Source organism: Littorina saxatilis, linkage group LG1, assembly GCF_037325665.1.
Source record: "Littorina saxatilis isolate snail1 linkage group LG1, US_GU_Lsax_2.0, whole genome shotgun sequence".
Taxonomy (NCBI): domain Eukaryota; kingdom Metazoa; phylum Mollusca; class Gastropoda; order Littorinimorpha; family Littorinidae; genus Littorina; species Littorina saxatilis.
The window spans coordinates 55,149,360-55,168,611 of record NC_090245.1 but is presented as its reverse complement, the minus strand read 5'-3'; the positions used below and the strand labels follow the sequence as shown (position 1 = coordinate 55,168,611).

Genomic DNA, 19,252 nt, shown 5'->3' with positions numbered 1-19,252 from the left:
AATATTGGTTGGGTATATATTGTGTAATATCTTCCACTGTAATTCTTTTAGTCTGGTTTCTGTTGTTGTTTCTTTTGCATTAAGCCAAACTTTTTCTTCAATACTAATACCAAGTTTGTTCAGCCAAAATCGAACACAGCAGGGTGGACTATATTTCATATCTGTCATAAAATTTCGAAAATCTCTAGCTTTTAACATCACTTTATCATTAAAATACAATTTCGAGAATTCTTCAGTGACAGCATATACATAATCCGTATTGTTCTTTAAATAACGAGACAACGCCGAGTGAACAACAATGTACTGCAAATAGAGTTCTGGTGAAGTACCAATTAGGTTCTGTACATTTTGAAATGACAAAATGGAATTGTTTTCTAAGAGGTCATTGACATGTGTTATTCCTTTTTTTGCCCAGTTGTCAAAATAAATTACATTATTTTGATATTTTATATCGATATTATTCCATATGCATGCCATCTTCAGAGATGACGAAGAGTGCAGTGTATTATGTTCCAACCAGACTCGCAGTACTTTGCTCCAGAAGGAGGACTGAAGACTATCTAACCCTTTAAACTTTTTAGGACCAATAATTGAATTAAAACATGATAAATCTGTTCCAAAATTACGGAAATATAATCTAGGAATCCAAGTCCATGTACTATTGTTATTCATATTCGAGAGCTGAGCAAGCCAGCCGCACAGAATAGATTCTTGCAATATTTGCATGTCAATCATTTGGATTCCTCCTGTTCCTATTCCACTGCACATAACACTTCTCTTCACTTTCTCAAACGCTTTCTTGTTACAATTAATTTTCCTCCAAAGAAAACGAAACAATAACGTATTAATTTCTTTCAACACAGGTTCAGGGATGCATATTGCCTGCATAACATAAACGAGCTGAGAAATCAAAAAACTTTTTATTACGCACATTTTACCAAATATGCCAAGATTCCGTTTTTCCCAGTTTAAAATCACCTGCTTAATACTCTTAATTCGTTGTGTCCAGTTTTCATCCACGAGGGAGGCACTGGATGTATTGCAAAAATATATTCCCAGAATCTTCATTTGTTTAACCCATCTTAATCCGTATCCTCCCTCGTTGCTATTCCGTTTTGATCCAATCCACATTGCTTCTGATTTTACTCTATTTATCTTCAAACCGGATATAATTGTAAACTCGTCTAATATCCCCAAAACAACTTTAATGTCATCTTTATCACGCAGAAACATGGTAACATCATCGGCATACAGAAGTGCCTTCAAAATCTTTTTAAACATATGCACTTCTTCTGAATCGTCAGTTTCAATTTCCAAACCTTTTACTTCAAAACCTTTTCGAAATCGGGTTGCAAGCAGCTCAATTCCAATAACAAAAGCCAGTGGTGAGAAAGGACAACCTTGTCGCACCCCACAGCTGACTTCAAAATCACTTGAGAGCCAACCGTTGTATCCAATGCAGCTTCTTGTGCTACTGAACAATACTTCTACCCAACGTAAAAAATCTGTTCCAAATCCGTATCTCTTAAAGGCATATAACATAAACTCTTTCGATATACTGTCAAATGCTTTTTTGAAATCTAAAGCAAGTACCAAACCAGGTTTTTCTTGTAATCTAAAGTGTTCAATAACATCATCTATTGTTCTCAGCGTATGAGAGACGTTTCTACCTTTAATAAAACCAACTTGATCTTCGTGTACTATGTTTTGAATAACTGGGCTTAGCCTATTTGCTAAACATTTAGCTAAAATCTTATAGTCTGTATTTGTCAAAGAAATTGGTCTCCAGTTTGATAAACTGTGTTTTGATAAGTCTTTCCCTTTGTGGATCAGGGTAATAACCGCCGATGCTTGGGTGAAGGACAGACTTCCATTCTCAAATGATTTGTTAAATGAATCAACAATAAGAATTCTTAACTTTGACCAAAAAAACTTAATAAATTCTGTGGTAAGGCCGTCCATGCCTGGTGAGGAACCATTTTTCATCAATTTAAGTGCCGATGATGCCTCTTCAACCGTTACATTTCCTTCACACTTTGCCTTCTCCTCATCACTTAACTGAGGAACATCGCAATCTTGCAAAAAGGATGTAATATTATTGTCTAAATTTTCATCAGGTAATTTTCGTGAATAAAGAGTTTGAAAATACTCTCTCTGAGCTTCCAGTATATCAAATTGATCTGTAATGACTTCACCATTCTCCAGTTCTAATCTTGGCATTAATTTAGAATGTGCACGTGATTTTTCTAAGTTAAGAAAATACTTTGTATTTGTTTCTCCTTCTTCGATCCATTTTACTCGTGATCTTGTCTGGGCACTGTGCAATTCTGTTTTTTCAATTAGTTCCAAATTCAATTTTAACTTTTCTCGTCGAAAAATAGCGTTTTTATCATCTGGGTTTTTGGCTAAATGTGATTCGCATACATTTAAATCATGTTGCAGTGTTATCTTGTCTGTTCTCTTTTTTACGGCATTTTTCTTGCTGTATTGCATAGAGATGTCCTTAATTTCCAGTTTTAGTAACTCCCAATTCAATCCCGCATGCTGTGTCGGCTGCTCAGAGAGAAAATTATCAATGGTCTGATTCATAATATCAACGTATGCCTGTTGTTTTAATAGAGAGTTGTTAAATTTCCAGTACCCTGGACCTCTGCATGTATCAGTACATTTTAGTTGTAAATAAACACCCCTGTGATCAGTCGAAGGTAGTGAATATATATTGCATTCAAGCACTTCGTCAATTACGTTATCATTTAATAACATGTAATCCAGTCGCCGTGCAATAAATGTACCCCCTCCCTTTGACCATGTGTATTCTTTTTCTTGTGGGTTGCAAATCCGCCACATATCATTCAAAGCACAATCATTTATAAAAGAGTTAAAGGCTTTTACCAAACTCTCTTGGTGTTTTTGGCCACTGATAATATCAAGTTCATTATTCAACACGGCATTAAAATCTCCACAGACTATTTTCCTTTCACAATCACATTCTTTGACTTTGACAGCTAAATCATGTAAAAATTCCTTGATCTCTTTTGTTACACTGGGTGCGTATATATTAAACACACATACATCTCTATTCTCAATGGATATTCTTATTGCAATAACCCTATCGTTTAATGTAAAGGTCTTCCATGCGAACGAAAACTGCTTTCTAATTAATATAATCTGACCTTTACTGTGTGCAGTACTTTCTGAAAAAATCAAATCTCCTCCCCATTCTTTTTTCCATAACTCCACCACACCTTTGGTAACATACGATTCTTGAATACATCAGAGACATAGATGTATGTATGTCTGGTCTGCCCAACCGCTTAATTCCGACATAAAGAGCTGCATTGTCTTTGGCAACCAAATTTGTTTACAGCGTCAATTTTACCCGGAAATGACAGATTAGCCAATGGAACGATAAGATTACAAAATGCGCGGAGCAACTCATCTTGAACACGCGGCACTGGCCGTGTGTTCAAGATGGGAGCAACTTGGAAAGGGCAGTAACTCATGAGGCAGATTGCGAAAGTACTGCGAAGCACAAAAGTGGAACACTGAAAGTGAAAGTTCGAAGTCCGATTGAGACGATTCTTCGCCTTTTGTCATCAGCGTTCAAAAGTAAGAAGTGCAGATTACTAGGTAGGCTATTGTGTGTTGAAGTTGAATTCTTTCATGTTCATTTATTTGTCTGGCCATGTGCAAGTTGCATGCGGTTAGGCAGTTAAAATTGTGCAGATGCCTCAAGTACTGAACTTGTAGTTTGGATGGTTACAACTTACACAAATTTTACATAACTTACATTTTACGCCTACTACCAGAACTGGATTGTGAAGACTACCAGATCTTATCAATAGATTCAGAACAGTAGTTTGCATTAATCCTGTGGTATGTGATATATCTTAATCTATATCTGGTTTCTGTGTGTCTGTCTGAGTGTGTGTGTATGTGTGTGTGTTTGTATGAGGCCAAAAAAAATAATAGGTGTGGTTACGGTAACATAGCCAAAAAAATAGGGTAGGAAGGTAGGCAATCACTTTTTTTTTTAAAACTTTTTTTCTTCTAATGTGTACAAATTAAACCTACTTGACAGGGAAATAAGTGTGCGACTCGGGCGCTTTCGCTTTCATTGCGCTTTCTGCACTCGTTTACTTGGTTTTTTTTGGGTATTTTTGTGACAAATGTAATAAAAAGTTATAGGGTCGGCCCCCAAAAATAGGGTAGGTCGGGTTACCGTAACCACACCTATTTTTTTTTTAGGCCTGATGACGATAGGCTCCGAAACGGTTGCACCGATTTAGACGGGAATGGCGGAGTATGTTCGTTGCCATTCGAGTCGTGTCATAGGGTACTTTTTGAGAATTTTTGTGTGAAAAGAATCGTTAATAACGGCACAAAAATCAGCAGATATCCTATGAGTTATCGAAGAATCTGCCAGTCTGGGCTCGCCAATCTTGGCTCAGGTGTCCTTACTGTGTCCTCAATTTGATTAGGTCACTGTCTTTCACTGCGTCATATGATTTTAGTGGCATCATTGGCATGTGCTGAGGTTCAGGTGGACAAGTCTTGGTCACTCAAGGCTTGGCAGGAATCTTTACTTCTCTGTACGTGTATGCGTTTTCCTGTCTGTGCATGGTTGACAGTGTGTGTATTTGTGTGTGCGCGTGCGTGCATGTCAATGCGTAATTTTATATGTATGGATGAGTGCAGGAGAAAGAGTATTTGCATAGTTGTTTATCTGTGTGTCTGCTGCTTCTCCTATTTTTGTCTGTCTGTCTCTCCCTTTCTCTGGTGTGCCAGAGCGCATGCGGGTGAGTATGTCTGTGTGTGCGTGCGTGCGTGCATGCATGTGTGTAGGCATGCCTGTGTGTGTTTGTGTGCAGGCATATGTGTGTTTGTGTGTGTGTGTGCCTATGCAGTGTGTGTATGTGTGCATGTGTGTGTGATAAAACACACGTAATAAGCGTATTAATGTTGATGATAAAATAAGGAAATAATCATTCATCAAGGACGGTTCCAGGAAATTACTGTAAAGGTTTTCAGAAGAGACAAAACGGCTACAGCTAGTAGCATATAAAACAACAGGTGCATGGTTTCAGACTAGCAAAATGTGCTTTGTTTTTGAATATCTCAGGTGCACAGTTAACACCAAGGCATGGCTTCATTAAAACCACTGGCAGGAAAAGTGTGCATCGTCACTGGGGCAACACGTGGTATTGGTAAAGGCATTGCCTTGCAGCTTGGGGCAGCTGGAGCTACTGTCTACATCACAGGTAAGCAGCAAAAAGCTGCATCATAATTAGAGAGAAAAACAAACATAAACTTCCATTTCAGATGGAGAGATGTGCAATGTGTCTCGACTTCCATTTGTTGTCATATTTTTTCATCCCTGTTGTCTACAAATTTGTCAAAGCAGACCAAAAAAAAAGAGGGGGGGGGGGTCTCTTAAAACTAAAAGAGGGGCTCCACTGTATAACAGTTTAATGAAAGTGTGTCAATGCCAGGTCAGAAAGAAAAAAGTAATGTACTGTTTTGTAATGAAACCCAAAAGTCAAGGCATGGAAAGGATAACGTTATCTACCCACCTACCGGCACGGTTGGCCTAGTGGTAAGGCGTCCGCCCCATGATCGGGAGGTCGTGGGTTCGAACCCCGGCCGGGTCATACCCAAGACTTTAAAATTGGCAATCTAGTGGCTGCTTCGCCTGGCGTCTGGCATTATGGGGTTAGTGCTAGGACTGGTTGGTCCGGTGTCAGAATAATGTGACTGGGTGAGACATTAAGCCTGTGGTGCGACTTCTGTCTTGTGTGTGGCGCACGTTATTTAAGCAAACAAAATCTACCCACCTGGTCAAACATTTTTTTTAAAGTTTATTGAAGTTGTACATCTATCAATCAATCAATCAATATGAGGCTTATATCGTGCGTATTCCGTGGGTACAGTTCTAAGCGCAGGGATTTATTTTTTTATTTTTTTATTTTTATTTTATGCAATTTATATCGCGCACATATTCAAGGCGCAGGGATTTATTTATGCCGTGTGAGATGGAATTTTTTTACACAATACATCACGCATTCACATCGGCCAGCAGATCCCAGCCATTTCCGCGCATATCCTACTTTTCACGGCCTATTATTCCAAGTCACACGGGTATTTTGGTGGACATTTTTATCTATGCCTATACAATTTTGCCAGGAAAGACCCTTTTGTCAATCGTGGGATCTTTAACGTGCACACCCCAATGTAGTGTACATGAAGGGACCTCTGTTTTTCGTCTCATCCGAAAGACTAGCACTTGAACCCACCACCTAGGTTAGGAAAGGGGGGAGAAAATTGCTAACGCCCTGACCCAGGGTCGAACTTGCAACCTCTTGCTTCCGAGCGCAAGTGCGTTACCACTCGGCCACCCAGTCCTCTAGCCACATAGCTGTTGACTCTTGTGGTGTGCAGGGAGGACACTGAAGAAAAGAGAAGGGGATCCAGTAGGCGGGAGTTTGGAGGAGACAGCGTCGGAGGTAAGTGTGTGTCACTCCATGTGCATGTTTGTGGATGTGGAAATGAGTATGCGCAAGCGTATGTTTTTTGTGCACATTCGACAGTGATTGAATAAGTTGCAGATACTTCCATCCAGTTTCTTTTTTTGAGATTGTGTTATATTGGGACAGGAGAGGATGAGGAATGACATTGGGATTTAAAAGAATTGGTCAGTGAATAGCAGCTACTTTATGTACTCTTGTAACTGTTAGCTAGTGTGATGCATGATCATTGCTAAAGTGAGGGAACAACATGTTTTTACCTCAAACAAAAATTAGGTTTTTTCTTGCAATTAGTACATGTAGGAGCGGCCTAGAAAATTGTATATATATATATGTGAGACAGATAGTCATTAAACTCTCAAATGTCTCGGTCAATGACACTTTTCTGAAATCGATCTGCACCATGTGTTTTGTGTTCACTTATACAATATATGGTAGGTTTTATCTGAATAAGACGTGATGCAGGTCACTGTGTCTCACCACTGTTCTTCACTTACAACATTTTTTGTTGAAGTTGTAGACAAAAAGGCAAACTAGAAAGTCGACAGCCAAAGACTCCCCTGTATGTGAAAGATCAACAATTGAGGCTTCAATGTTTGGCTTATCAAATGTCTTTGGATGTGTCTGTGGGTGTTTTTTTTTCAAGGTAAAGAAGAAAGGAGGTGACTGCATACCAGTTCAGTGTGACCACAGCAAAGACAACGACATCAAGGCGCTGTTTGACCGTGTGTCTCGTGATCAAGATGGACAACTGGACGTCTTGGTCAACAATGCTTATAGTGGAGTACAGGTGTGTGTAGGCCTGCAATCTAGTGTGTTCTAAGAGATAGCAGTGTTGTCACTCAGGCCTCAGTCTTTGGTTACTGATGCATCAGGCATTGGAATTGTCTGCGTAATCGCGGATTTCCGCGAAAAAGAAATTACGTTTCAGCAAAAATAAAAAATTGTTTGCGGCAATCCATTATTTGCTTACACAAGAACTATCAAAATATTGGTCTAAAATGCTAAAATTCGTTATCCTTCCGGGGGGCTTCGCTCTGCCCCCGTACCCCGCCGGGGCCTAGGCGGCCCCTGGATCTTGGCCTATTTTCAGAGTTCTTTCTATTTTGGAATTCCCATGCCTGATGCATAATTTTATGACCTTGCGCATTATTTAAACCCCTATTCGTCTGATAGCATTGTCATGCAGGAGGTCTTATGACAAAAGAATTTCTTTGTAACCAAGGCTGAGGTAAACAAAGCAAAACTTGGTGCCGTCCAACTGGATGGGAACAAGCTGCGGGATCTGATTGTTTGAAATCACAACAAATCCCAGTTTTAACCAATCCCACCCCGCGGTTGCGTACCACCGATTTGGATTGCACTCGGTGTCGCTTCAGCCCTGGAATCTGACTAGGTTAATTTTGTGTACAGCACACCAGTTTGCTTGACTTTGACTTTAAAGTTTGTGTCTGTCTTTTGTGTTACCCCTTTTTTGCCTGTTTGAATGTCTGGCTAGTTGGATTGTTTATTTTTGTGTGTGCTGCTGTAGCATCCAGCACTACTAAGTTGACTTGCCAGTTATGAAATTGTTATGTTTTGCAAAGTGAGTTTGATGTTTTGCAGGCCATTGCTAATGCCTACAAAAAGCCCTTTTGGGAACAGGATCCTGGGGTATGGGATGAAATAAACGTGGTGGGACTCAGGTAAGACACACATTAAGTGGAATGAACACACACACACACTCCCGCACATGCTCAGCCAGACACACACACCATATCTGGTCTGTTTGGTCCGTCTTTGTGGACATGCAGTCTTTGGGTTATATACATCCTGTTTATTCATATGAAATTATATTGATAATGTGTTTAGTACACGCGAGGTCTCCTTAATGAACCACTGACTACTTAATCTATGCTTGCAGTCAGTCTGGTGTTGTTGTAGCTTTGTTCGTCAACCTGCTCATGGTCAGTTTGATCATAAAACAACCACATACATGGTGTGTGTGTGTGTGTAAGTAAGTGTGTGCATGTGTGCAAGTAAAGGACACCAGAAAGGAATAGTTTTTGACTGATAAACCACCTTTCTGGGCTGAACAACTGCGTTTGTGACCCCACTTTGAGGTGTTTGCTCATTAGATTTTATCTGTTTTGCTCGTGTGCATACCAAACAATCAAAATGGTCTTCAAGATGTTTTTCCCTTTTAGGAACCACTACATTTGCTCGGTGTACGCTGCTAAGCTAATGGTGCCAAGGAAGAGAGGTCTCATCGTCAATGTGTCTTCGGCTGGGGGTCTCTCTTACCTCTTCAATGTGGCTTATGGCGTAGGCAAAGAAGGGGTAAGAATCCCATATGCAAAGGGGGGAAACATACCTGGGAACTCATACGATTTCGCCACATTTTGTATGCATGATTGTCGAGAATACGATCATTATGGTCAGTTTTAAAAAAAATACGAGAACATTTCCTGGACTACTTTTCTTTACAAGCGCATCCCGAAGCCGTTCCAGTATTTTCACACATGATTACAGTTTTTGTCAAAAAACATTGAAAGAAGCATTTGTTTTAAACGTATTGGTAAACTTAATTAACGGTGCGACGGATGGGTGTGATGCATGTTTGAAACATGGATGTTCAAATGGTGTGTGGAGTACGCTCATGTTTTTAAAAATACACCAAGTTTGTTTGAAAATACTCCAAATGCAAAACAGGGGTTCCCAGGTCTGGGGAAAGCAGTCAGAGTGAGATATTAAGATTTGTCAGTGACAGAAATTATTGTGCTGTAAGCATAATGATTTCCAGTGAAATATTCTGCTGACATAAGAGGGTTTTTTGCAGGGCCCGACAGGAAGATTTTACATGGGAAGGGGGTGGGGGGAGAATTGATTGGTGTTGTTCAAAGAAGGGGTAAGATCAAATATGCAAAGGGGGAAAAGCCGTTAGAATGCCAATCAGCTGTGAGCAAGGGTATCGAGAAACCAGTTTCCTAGCATTTGCTATGAGACGAAAGACTCAGATGGAACAAAAAAAGATTGTTGACATTCTCCATCTGCTATAATATATGTAGAGGTTACATGCCGAGTCTCAGTGATTATTAAAAATAATGGTCGAAGTTAGCGGATCATGAAAAATGCGAGCTTTAGCGAGCTTTTTCATGACCGCGAACTGAGACCATTATTTTTTATAATCACTGAGACGAGGTGTGTAACCTCTTTATTCCTCCTTTCTTCAGTTATTCAAAGAAAAGAGGAGGTTTTTTGCGAAAGTTTGATCAAATCCTATTCACTCAACCAGTCAACCTGCGCAGGCGATCGATTAATGCGCGGTTGTATAGTTCCGTGCAAATCATTCCATTCTGTTAACACTTCTTGTCAGTTTTCCTATTTTGGACTAAAATCAAGTACACAGATATGCTGTTATTCTGCTGTGGCGGCAAAGGCAGATATTGTGTGTTCTGTATATGTTTTGGTATCGCTTAGGATAATGTTCTTTCGTCAAATGGGACTAGCAGACGAACTTTTGCACCCGTGTTCCAACGTTAAAAACTGTATGAAGTTCAGTTTTCTGGGAAAAATAGTGTATGAAACCGCTTTATGTTGTTTAAATTGATGAGATGTGTGCATTTGGTTGCGTGTGATCTGTTTATTAAATGAAATATTGTTGAAAACTGACCGTCGGATTGCAGTCTGTTGTCGAAGAAACTGAGTGAAAAGAAGGGGAACTACTCTTGTTGCTAGACAAAGTATGAGTTACTTGCCTTGTGAAATTGCTTGTGATGAACGTTTGAGCACGGCAGATCTAGATTCAGAAAACAACCGAACTCATGGATTTTATATGGAGATTCATGTGTTCAGGCCTGTAGTTGTTAATTTAAATGCGGTATGTTTGTATTGTTTGCTCCAGAGATGTATACTTCGTACATTAGAGCGTTCGGAACTTTTCAGTCGCAAAAAGTAGTACCGAAACAGAACAACTTCTCAACCCATTGCACTATCGAGGATTCAGGCTGTTGCTGGGTCGTTATTTGTTTGGTTGCTGGGTCATTATCGAAAAATAACTAGCTCTACAAGTTTACAGAGGTAAAGAAGCAGAGGGGGGAATAAATGTGCTTAAAACGCAAGGAGATTAGTTGTGCACAACTCTTGCTTACTTGCTCTTGGGTTTTTTAAACTATTTTTCCATTTGTTTAATGGAAGGTTTTGGGTTTTTGTGTATTAGTTTTCTTTGTGGTGAATTCTTTCTCACCTTTCTTTCAGAAATTATTGTGGCATAAGCGAAGTGGTTTCCACATGACAATTCTACATGGGGGGGGGGAGGTTGGTTACATTGTTGGTAGGGAGAGAATAAAGCAAGAATTTCACATGTTTAAGATGTTAGACCTATGAAAAAATGAAGGCTGGCTGTGCTGGTATTTCAGTGTGACAGGATGGCGGTGGACTGTGCCATAGAGCTGAAGAAGCACAACGTGGCTTTCGTCAGCCTCTGGCCAGGAGCTGTACGCACTGAGAATTTAATACATATCATAAACGAGAAAGGCTTTGGAGAGGGTAAAGATGTGGTGAGTTGATTTTCATTTTGACAGACATGCATTTACTAATAGTGACAGACAAGACAGCTGTATAGGAAGTCAGACAGCTTGAGACTTGACTCTAGAATACAGCCTGAGACAGTAGAAGAAATAGAGCTTGAGACGTTTCAACAGATCACCTGAGACACTTAATTACTAGAACAGATGGAGCTGACAGATGTGCACCAAGAAAGACATAGCCAGGGACAAACATGCACAGGGACAAACATGCACAGGGACAAACATGTACAAGGACGAACGTGCACGAGGACAATTAAGCCCTAGTGGTCATACAAAGGACATACAACACAAATACGGAAGATTAAATGTGTCATTCGTGTGTGCTTTCATGTCTACAGACAATGATCAGGTGTTAAGCAGTCAAATTTCTGATGTTTTGTGACTTTTGCACCTCTCTTCCAGCACCATACTGTTTTTGCAAATAAAATGTTTTCATCCTGCACACATATATGCTTACCTATGAACTGGTCTTCCCTGTTTGTGTCAGAAAATTTTGGAGGAAGCCTTCACTTCAGGAGAAACCCCGGAGTATGCAGGACTAGCAGTCACTCATCTTGCAGCAGGTATGTTTTGGGCGTTTTGTCTTAGTTTTCAGATTATTTTGTTATTGAAACGTTTTATTATTGACAAAGCAAAGCGCTACAGTCACTGATCTCCGACCCAGCGGTTTTTAGGTGGACAGACAGACAAACACTTATAATACAGAAAAGAAACTTATCTGACAAATTGTCCAGTACTGGCTTTGCAATTTGTCAGATAAGTTTATTTTCTGTGTTATAAATATTTGTCTGTCTGTCCGTCTAAAAGACCGCTGGGTTGAAGATTAGTGACTGTAACGTTTTGTCACAAATTAAACGTTCTAATAACTTACCTTTCTTGTTTTTTTATTCTGAATTTTGGAACGTTGGATTTGTTATTAGATTAGATGTATTTTGTGTTACAACATGGTCTTATAGTGGAGTCCTGTTCATATACAAATAGAGAATACTACATGGCTTGCTGTGTTGTACCAGATTTACACGAGTTGTTTTTTTAAATATTGAACTGCGAGCGAAAGCGAGCTGATCACTATTTGAAAAAGCATCGAGTGTAAATCTGGTACGAAACAGCAAGCCATGTAGTATTCTGTTTATCCTACATACTGTACTTACGTGTATTTTACTGAAAATGTCCTGCAGTCAAGGCAGCTAAATTGAAGACGCTTGTTTTGGAACCTCGATCTCTTCTAAAGCCTCGTGCAATCTATTACGTCAAAGCAAAGAAACGTCACTCTCAAAGTGTGGCGGGCGTCTTAGTTCTAAAAATTCATCGAGGGTAATTAGCGAGCGCATTTTTTGTTTTCTATGATGACGTTTGTCTCGGTGACTTTGGCATCATAAGCAGTGGAAAAACAGATCCCTGCCAGACTTGCTTGACATGACCTCATTTACATGTTATACACACGTGTGATTTGAACGATTATTATCTCACGAGTGTCTCTCTCACGTATGTAGGATAAACCCTTTTTCTGGTCTAGGCGTACTCAGAACAAAGAGTCTTTCAATGAACCTGTGCCAAAAGTTTGTCTCCTGAGTAGCATGTTATTTGCATAGTAAATCATGTGAACTTGTCTGTGTGAAACAGAATATAATGTACTGTATTATATCGCCAAAAGCATGAAGAGATACAGATTATAAAATTGTATTTATATTTTTTGGTGACCAACTTTTGATAGTGTCACATAATTTTGCAAGAAAAAAAGTAGGACTCATGCAGTCGAGGCTTGCAGAGTCTTTCTCTGAATTTGATTTTGTTTTAAATTAACCTATTGTGTGCTTGCATAAGTGCTTGGGCGTGTGTGCGTGCAGGATGTGTCATTAACTTGCTTGACTTGCTTGCTTGCTCTACTCTCCTTGTGGGGCATATAGCATGTGCACATTAACTGTCCTCCACTAATTCCTCGGGTCTCTGGCTGTGTCAGTAATACTAATTGTTTATTTTTCAGACCCAAATGTGATGAAGAAAACAGGACGCATCCTGATAGCAGCTGACCTGGGCAATGAGTATGGGTTTGTGGATGTGGACGGTAAGATTTGGCTACTGGTGCTCGTTTGCTTTGTGTGTCATGACTGTTTTTTCATTCCTCCCATTGTCTGGCGGGCCTTACTGAAATTGTGGAACTGGGAGTAGAAGGAAAAGCTGATATGGAAGTTTACTAATGAAATGAAATTGAAAGAGAAATATCTCAACAACTGAGAATTCCATGTCAGCAACTGAGAGGATTTGGAATTGTATATGTTAGTACCCAGTGTGTGCTGGCTTTATGTGGTTACTTTCTCATTTCGAATGTTCAGTTGTTCGTTTATCATCATCAGGACTGTTGCCAATCGTGGACCAGGGCCTAGTACGAAAGTTCTGTTCTTATGTTGTCTTCGACAGTTTCTTTCAAAAGGATTTGAGCAGATCAAAGTATACATGCAATATTTTGAATGTACACTGTTTGTTGAAGAAAACGGATGAGTATTGTCAGTGTGACATGAAACGGATTAACAAGGAGAAACATCTCTGACTTTGGAATGTTGCAGGAGTACGTCGTTCCTCCATGCGTGAGTTGGGTTTTGCTCTGAGTTTCACCACAAAGAGCCCCATCTTCAAGAAGATCATTCCAAGCTTCGTCAGAATTCCTTGCTGGATGCTGTCTTTGGCTGGAAACAAGTTCTAGACATCTTTGCTGCTGCTGTCTTTACATATTTGCCACTGCGATATCATCGTGAATTTCATCAGAATTCACTGCTTAAGGCTGTCTATGGCTGAAATCACTTTCTTGATACTTTCTCTCATGTTGTGAAATTCATGAAGCTTTTTCAAACTTTTATCAAAATCTCTCTGATTGAGTGCTGGTGTTTGGCTGAAAACTAATCGAAAGATATTTTTGTTGCAGTTCTGTACTGTACTATGTTCTGGACAGATTGGTACATTATTGTTAAGAAACCAAAGACTTGTCAGATTCCCAATGGAAAAGGAGCTATAGTGTAGACGATACCTGTGCTTTCACACATACTAAGATTGTTACCTGTCCTTTCATGAAACTTTTGTTCTAATTTCAGCCTTTTCAGTTTAGTTTTTTTTTCTCAGTTCTGCTTTTCTACAGCTACCTGTTTGATATGTTTGGACAATGGCTAATGAGTAACAGATGATTGAGGAGTTGCTAAGGGAGTATGTTTTTTTTGTACTGACACTCATGGAAAAGGCAGCAGATCATACATGCTTTTTTGCATATTTTATCCGTATACAAAGTCTTAAGCTGTACAGACCTTATGTCTTGATTGTATTTCAATGTTCAAAAGTGAACATGACAAGGATTCATTTTAACAATTCCAATTCATCTGCATTGCATGTCAGGGTTGAAAGCAAGAACAGTGTGCTGTAATATTAAGAGCCTGGAGAAGTGACAATGGTCATGTTGCTGTCTTTTGTGACTGGTGTTTTTTGCTTTTTACATTTAGTCAAGTTTTGACTAAATGTTTTAACGTAGAGGGGGGAATCGAGACGAGGGTCGTGGTGTGTGTGTGTGTGTGTCTGTGTGTGTGTGTAGAGCGATTCAGACTAAACTACTAGACCGATCTTTATGAAATTTGACATGAGAGTTCCTGGGTATGATATCCCCGAACGTTTTTTTCATTTTTTTGATAAATGTCTTTGATGACGTCATATCCGGCTTTTCGTGAAAGTTGAGGCGGCACTGTCATGCTCTCATTTTTCAACCAAATTGGTTGAAATTTTGGTCAAGTAATCTTCGACGAAGCCCGGACTTCGGTATTGCATTTCAGCTTGGTGGCTTAAAAATTAATTAATGACTTTGGTCATTAAAAATCTGAAAATTGTAAAAAAAAAAAAAATTTATAAAACGATCCAAATTTATGTTCATCTTATTCTCCATCATTTTCTGATTCCAAAAACATATAAATATGTTATATTTGGATTAAAAACAAGCTCTGAGAATTAAAAATATAAAAATTATTATCAAAATTAAATTGTCGAAATCAATTTAAAAACACGTTCATCTTATTCCTTGTCGATTCCTGATTCCAAAAACATATAGATATGATATGTTTGGATTAAAAACACGCTCAGAAAGTTAAAACGAAGAGAGGTACAGAAAAGCGTGCTATCCTTCTCAGCGCAACTACTAAACCGCTCTTCTTGTCAATTTCACTGCCTTTGCCATGAGCGGTGGACTGACAATGCTACGAGTATACGGTCTTGCTGAAAAATTGCATTGCGTTCAGTTTCATTCTGTGAGTTCGACAGCTACTTGACTAAATGTTGTATTTTCGCCTTACGCGACTTGTTTTGGTTTGCTGTTGACTTATTTGGGGGGAAGGGGTTGGGGGAGTGGAGGCTGTGATGGAGGAGCTGGGTGTTAACAAAGTTGGCGAGGCCTCTGGTTTTTGTATTCAAGCATCCATGCATGTGTCCAAAGAGAATCACAGGTTTGCTCATCTGTTCTCCTGTTTGACTTTCATTATGACTGACTTGTAACCTGATAGGAGAAATACCAGTTTACCTGGATTTTTTGTGTGTGCAAAAGACATGGCATTCTGTGACTGTTTTGAATGCCAGTTGAATAGAAAGATGGGCATTCATTATTTTATTGTAAATCACCGAGCATATACTGTAACCGTATATCATGCTGTTGTTAGGCATTGTTCATTTACATTGAAAATGTAGTTCCTGTATGGATTATGGTTTGTTAGTACATGTATTTATTGAAAAATGTATCTGTCCATAACAGCAGTTTTTGCTGCTAAAAGAAAGCACATTGTGTTACCCAGATGAAATTCAGATTTATTTTGAGGTGCTTGGTATACACCTTTTACACTGGAGGAATAATAATAGAAATAGAACAGTTAGTTTGGGTGCATTTTTGCTTGAAAAATGTGACATGTGATCGTTCTCTTGTATTTGTAACTAACCCCCCTCCAACAAAATCTGTAAATTGTACTTTCTTGATGTATCCAAGACAACATTTTTAAGTTTGAAAACTGGAGTCATTCCTAAAGCCAAATATCTGATTTCAAAAGTATTAGTTTTTGTATGAAATTTAACATTTCACACTGCATAAGAAGCTTCATTGCATAGTAATATTATTTCCCTACTTGATTGTTATATTTCGATCATTGTTCAACTGGTCTTGTGTTTTTTCAATGGTGCTGTTTCTGGTTGTTATTTTTTTTATTTTTTTTTATTTTTTACAGTTCTGCTGGTTGTTGACTTGTGTGATTATTTTGATTTTGTTTTTGTTGTTTAAAATTAAATCTCTTTTTTTTGCTATATTATGGGTTAGTGTTTGGTTGTGAGTGCATGTATATGTACTAGTTTTCTATTATCAATTTAGCTCTTATGGACATTTATAGTGACAAGGTTTGTTAATGCTGTATGAAAGCCAAAAGTAATGTGTGGAATTTAAATGTGTCCCGCAGTGGGGCACTGCGGTTATGAAATTAAAGGCCCCTCCTGTTTTTGGAACCGCAGGAGCTTTCTAGTTTGCTGTTAGGTAGATTTTTGGTTCCTCTTTCCTGTCATGCTCTCTTTTTCTTCATGAATTCTTTTCTTTTTTCTGCCTTCTTGCTCATTCACCTGTATTTTTTCCAAAAATCTCTTCTCTTGCCGCTTGTCTCGCGATTCATGTATAGTTTAATCTGTTAGTGTTCTGATGTAAGTCCAGCAGTAGATAGGTTAAGCCTATTTTAACATACTAGAAACTGGTAATCTTCCAGTAGGTATTAATTTAGTTTTACTAAAGCCTGCTGGGACACAAGTAATGGGTTAGTGCATTTGTAAACAGGAATCGCTTGACAAGTGGCCCCCTTCATCCCCCCCTTCCTCGTCCTGATATGGCTCTGCGTAGTCGGCTGGACGTTAAGCAACAAATAAACAAAAACAAACAAAAATTTAAATGTGAGATTTTATTTTTTGTCAAAATTTTATCTTGTGAAAATTCACAATTGTTGTTTTACTTTGTGTTTCCTCTGCATTCTTTTGGGCATGTCTTAACACTTTCTACCCCACCTATGTTGACCAAGTTTTTTTTTAGCCGAGACTAGCTGTGCTGCAGCAGGTCACTCAGAATTGTAGTAACTGTGTAAAAACTGTGGACACGCTGGAATGCAGGCGTTAGATCAACGTTACAGCAAGCGACTGTGTGTACGGATATATATCCGTACCAGGTCAGATAGAGCCATATGAGTGGGTACGGATATATCCCTACCTGGGAGACAATGAGTTAATTAATAAGGCAATCATGGTTATGGGATTTTACCCCAGTGTATTTTTGTGTGTTGTAAGGCTCTTTTAGCTTCTTATGTGTTTTATTTGTGGTTCGATTTTTGTATGCATGTTTTGTGGGTCAATCCAAAGTACATTGTAGTCGTATGTGAGTAATATTTATATTAGCAGTTTTGTGCCATTTTTTTTTTAGCACATGATGGCAAATGTTGTGCAGACTAAATGTCTGTCTGATACTGATTTATTAAAGATGCCAACCAGTTGTGCCTATAATAAGTGTTTCATCTGTGGGGAGTGTTGTGTGTGTTTGCCTTTTGTTATTAATACTGTTGTTAATGTTTTCAATCATCCGAAAGATACAAACTGATAATAAAAACTTATCCTTCAAACTTAATTTATTCACAGCAAACTTTAAAATTAACAAAAGCAATCAATACACATACATTGTAAAATAAATGCTTAAATCGGTATTCATTAAGCTACAAATGAACAGAAATTCAGCATTCCCTCTCTCTCTTTCTTTCTTACACACACACACACACGAGTACAGACTCATGCACGCACACACAAACACACACACACACACACACACAAACAGTAACACTAACACATGTGCACAAAATGAACACACACACACACACACACACACACAAATCTTGTGAAATTATCATTGTCGGAATGAGCGTTAAAATTGAGCATATAATTTGGTCATTTAATAGTGTATTTTTGTTCAAAGAAATACTCCATATTTATCTCGGATCTCGGATCTCCATTTCCTTCTAAAAACCCATATATATAAATAAAACACATCTGTCCAGTTCATTTCCTAACTTGAATGGTAAGTATAAAATTACTTTTGATACAAGAGCAATTAAGTTCTGCAAATTTACAGGCTGTAATTGCAGTAGGAAAATGACCCCAAGTGTACAACTCTAAAGTTCAACCTAACCGTGATATGACTTACTGTTACACTGCAGTCACCAACAACAACAAAAATCATCACACACATTAAACTGACCAACACTAAATCAAAAACAAACTACCTTATGATCACTGAAGATGGTGAACCGCATATAATAAATCTTAGCAAAGCATAAAATAACTAACAGTGTGCTTGCTGAGAACAAGGTTTACTTCAAATGCTGTGACAATCTGGAAGAAAAAAGTACTTGATGTCATCACAAGCATCCTACAGAGTCTGGGCCAGGTACAACATATGTATACTGTCGGTTTCTCAAAAGCCTAATAATACGAGAGCCCATATCCTGCAAGGCCAAGAAAAAATAAATTAAATGTTTCCGATTCCCTGGCTCTTCAAATAAAGACATTTATTAAAAATATCAAACCTCAATTTTTTCAGACTTTACAAGGAAAGTAAATTACTCTTCTCCAACATCCACTGGTTCAGGGGCACAGCTTGCAAGATTTCCGACCAATAAAAGCCACATATGCGCCTGTGTAAAAAAAAAAATTCAAACAAAAAACAAAGTAACCGTGCGACCTTCCGACCCTCTTTTTTACATTTAGTCAAAACTTGACTAAATGTTTTAACATAGAGGGGGGAATCGAGACGAGGGTCGTGGTGTATGTGTGTGTGTGTGTGTGTGTGTGTGAGTGTCTGTCTGTGTGTGTGTGTAGAGCGATTCAGACTAAACTACTGGGCCGATCTTTATGAAATTTGACATGAGAGTTCCTGGGTATGATATCCCCGGACGTTTTTTTCATTTTTTCGATAAATACCTTTGATGACGTCATATCCGGCTTTTTGTATTGAAATTTTGGCAACGCAATCTTTGACGAAGGCCGGGGTTTGGTATTGCATTTCAGCTTGGTGGCTTAAAAACTAATGAGTGAGTTTGGTCATTAAAAATCGGAAACTTGTAATTAAAATTA

The 19,252-nt window shown here is 38.7% G+C and overlaps 2 protein-coding genes across 3 annotated transcripts in view; one reads left to right on the top strand and one right to left on the bottom strand.

The window, feature by feature from the left end:
• LOC138974345 (uncharacterized) overlaps positions 1-19,252 on the bottom strand; it is a 436,114-nt gene that overhangs the window by 37,878 nt on the left and 378,984 nt on the right. The window lies entirely within an intron of this gene.
• On the top strand, positions 3,450-17,621 carry LOC138974284 (dehydrogenase/reductase SDR family member 1-like). Of its 2 annotated transcripts, none has more exons than XM_070347012.1 (10): positions 3,450-3,630; positions 5,123-5,261; positions 6,439-6,503; positions 7,171-7,314; positions 8,130-8,209; positions 8,711-8,843; positions 10,922-11,062; positions 11,580-11,655; positions 13,077-13,157; positions 13,657-17,621. In XM_070347012.1, the coding sequence occupies exons 2-10, from the start codon at positions 5,144-5,146 to the stop codon at positions 13,791-13,793; spliced, it is 975 nt and encodes a 324-aa protein (XP_070203113.1). In that variant the 5' UTR covers positions 3,450-3,630; positions 5,123-5,143; the 3' UTR covers positions 13,794-17,621. The 2 variants fall into 2 exon arrangements, with proteins under 2 accessions (XP_070203113.1, XP_070203108.1); XM_070347007.1 differs by having other exon boundaries at positions 3,451-3,609.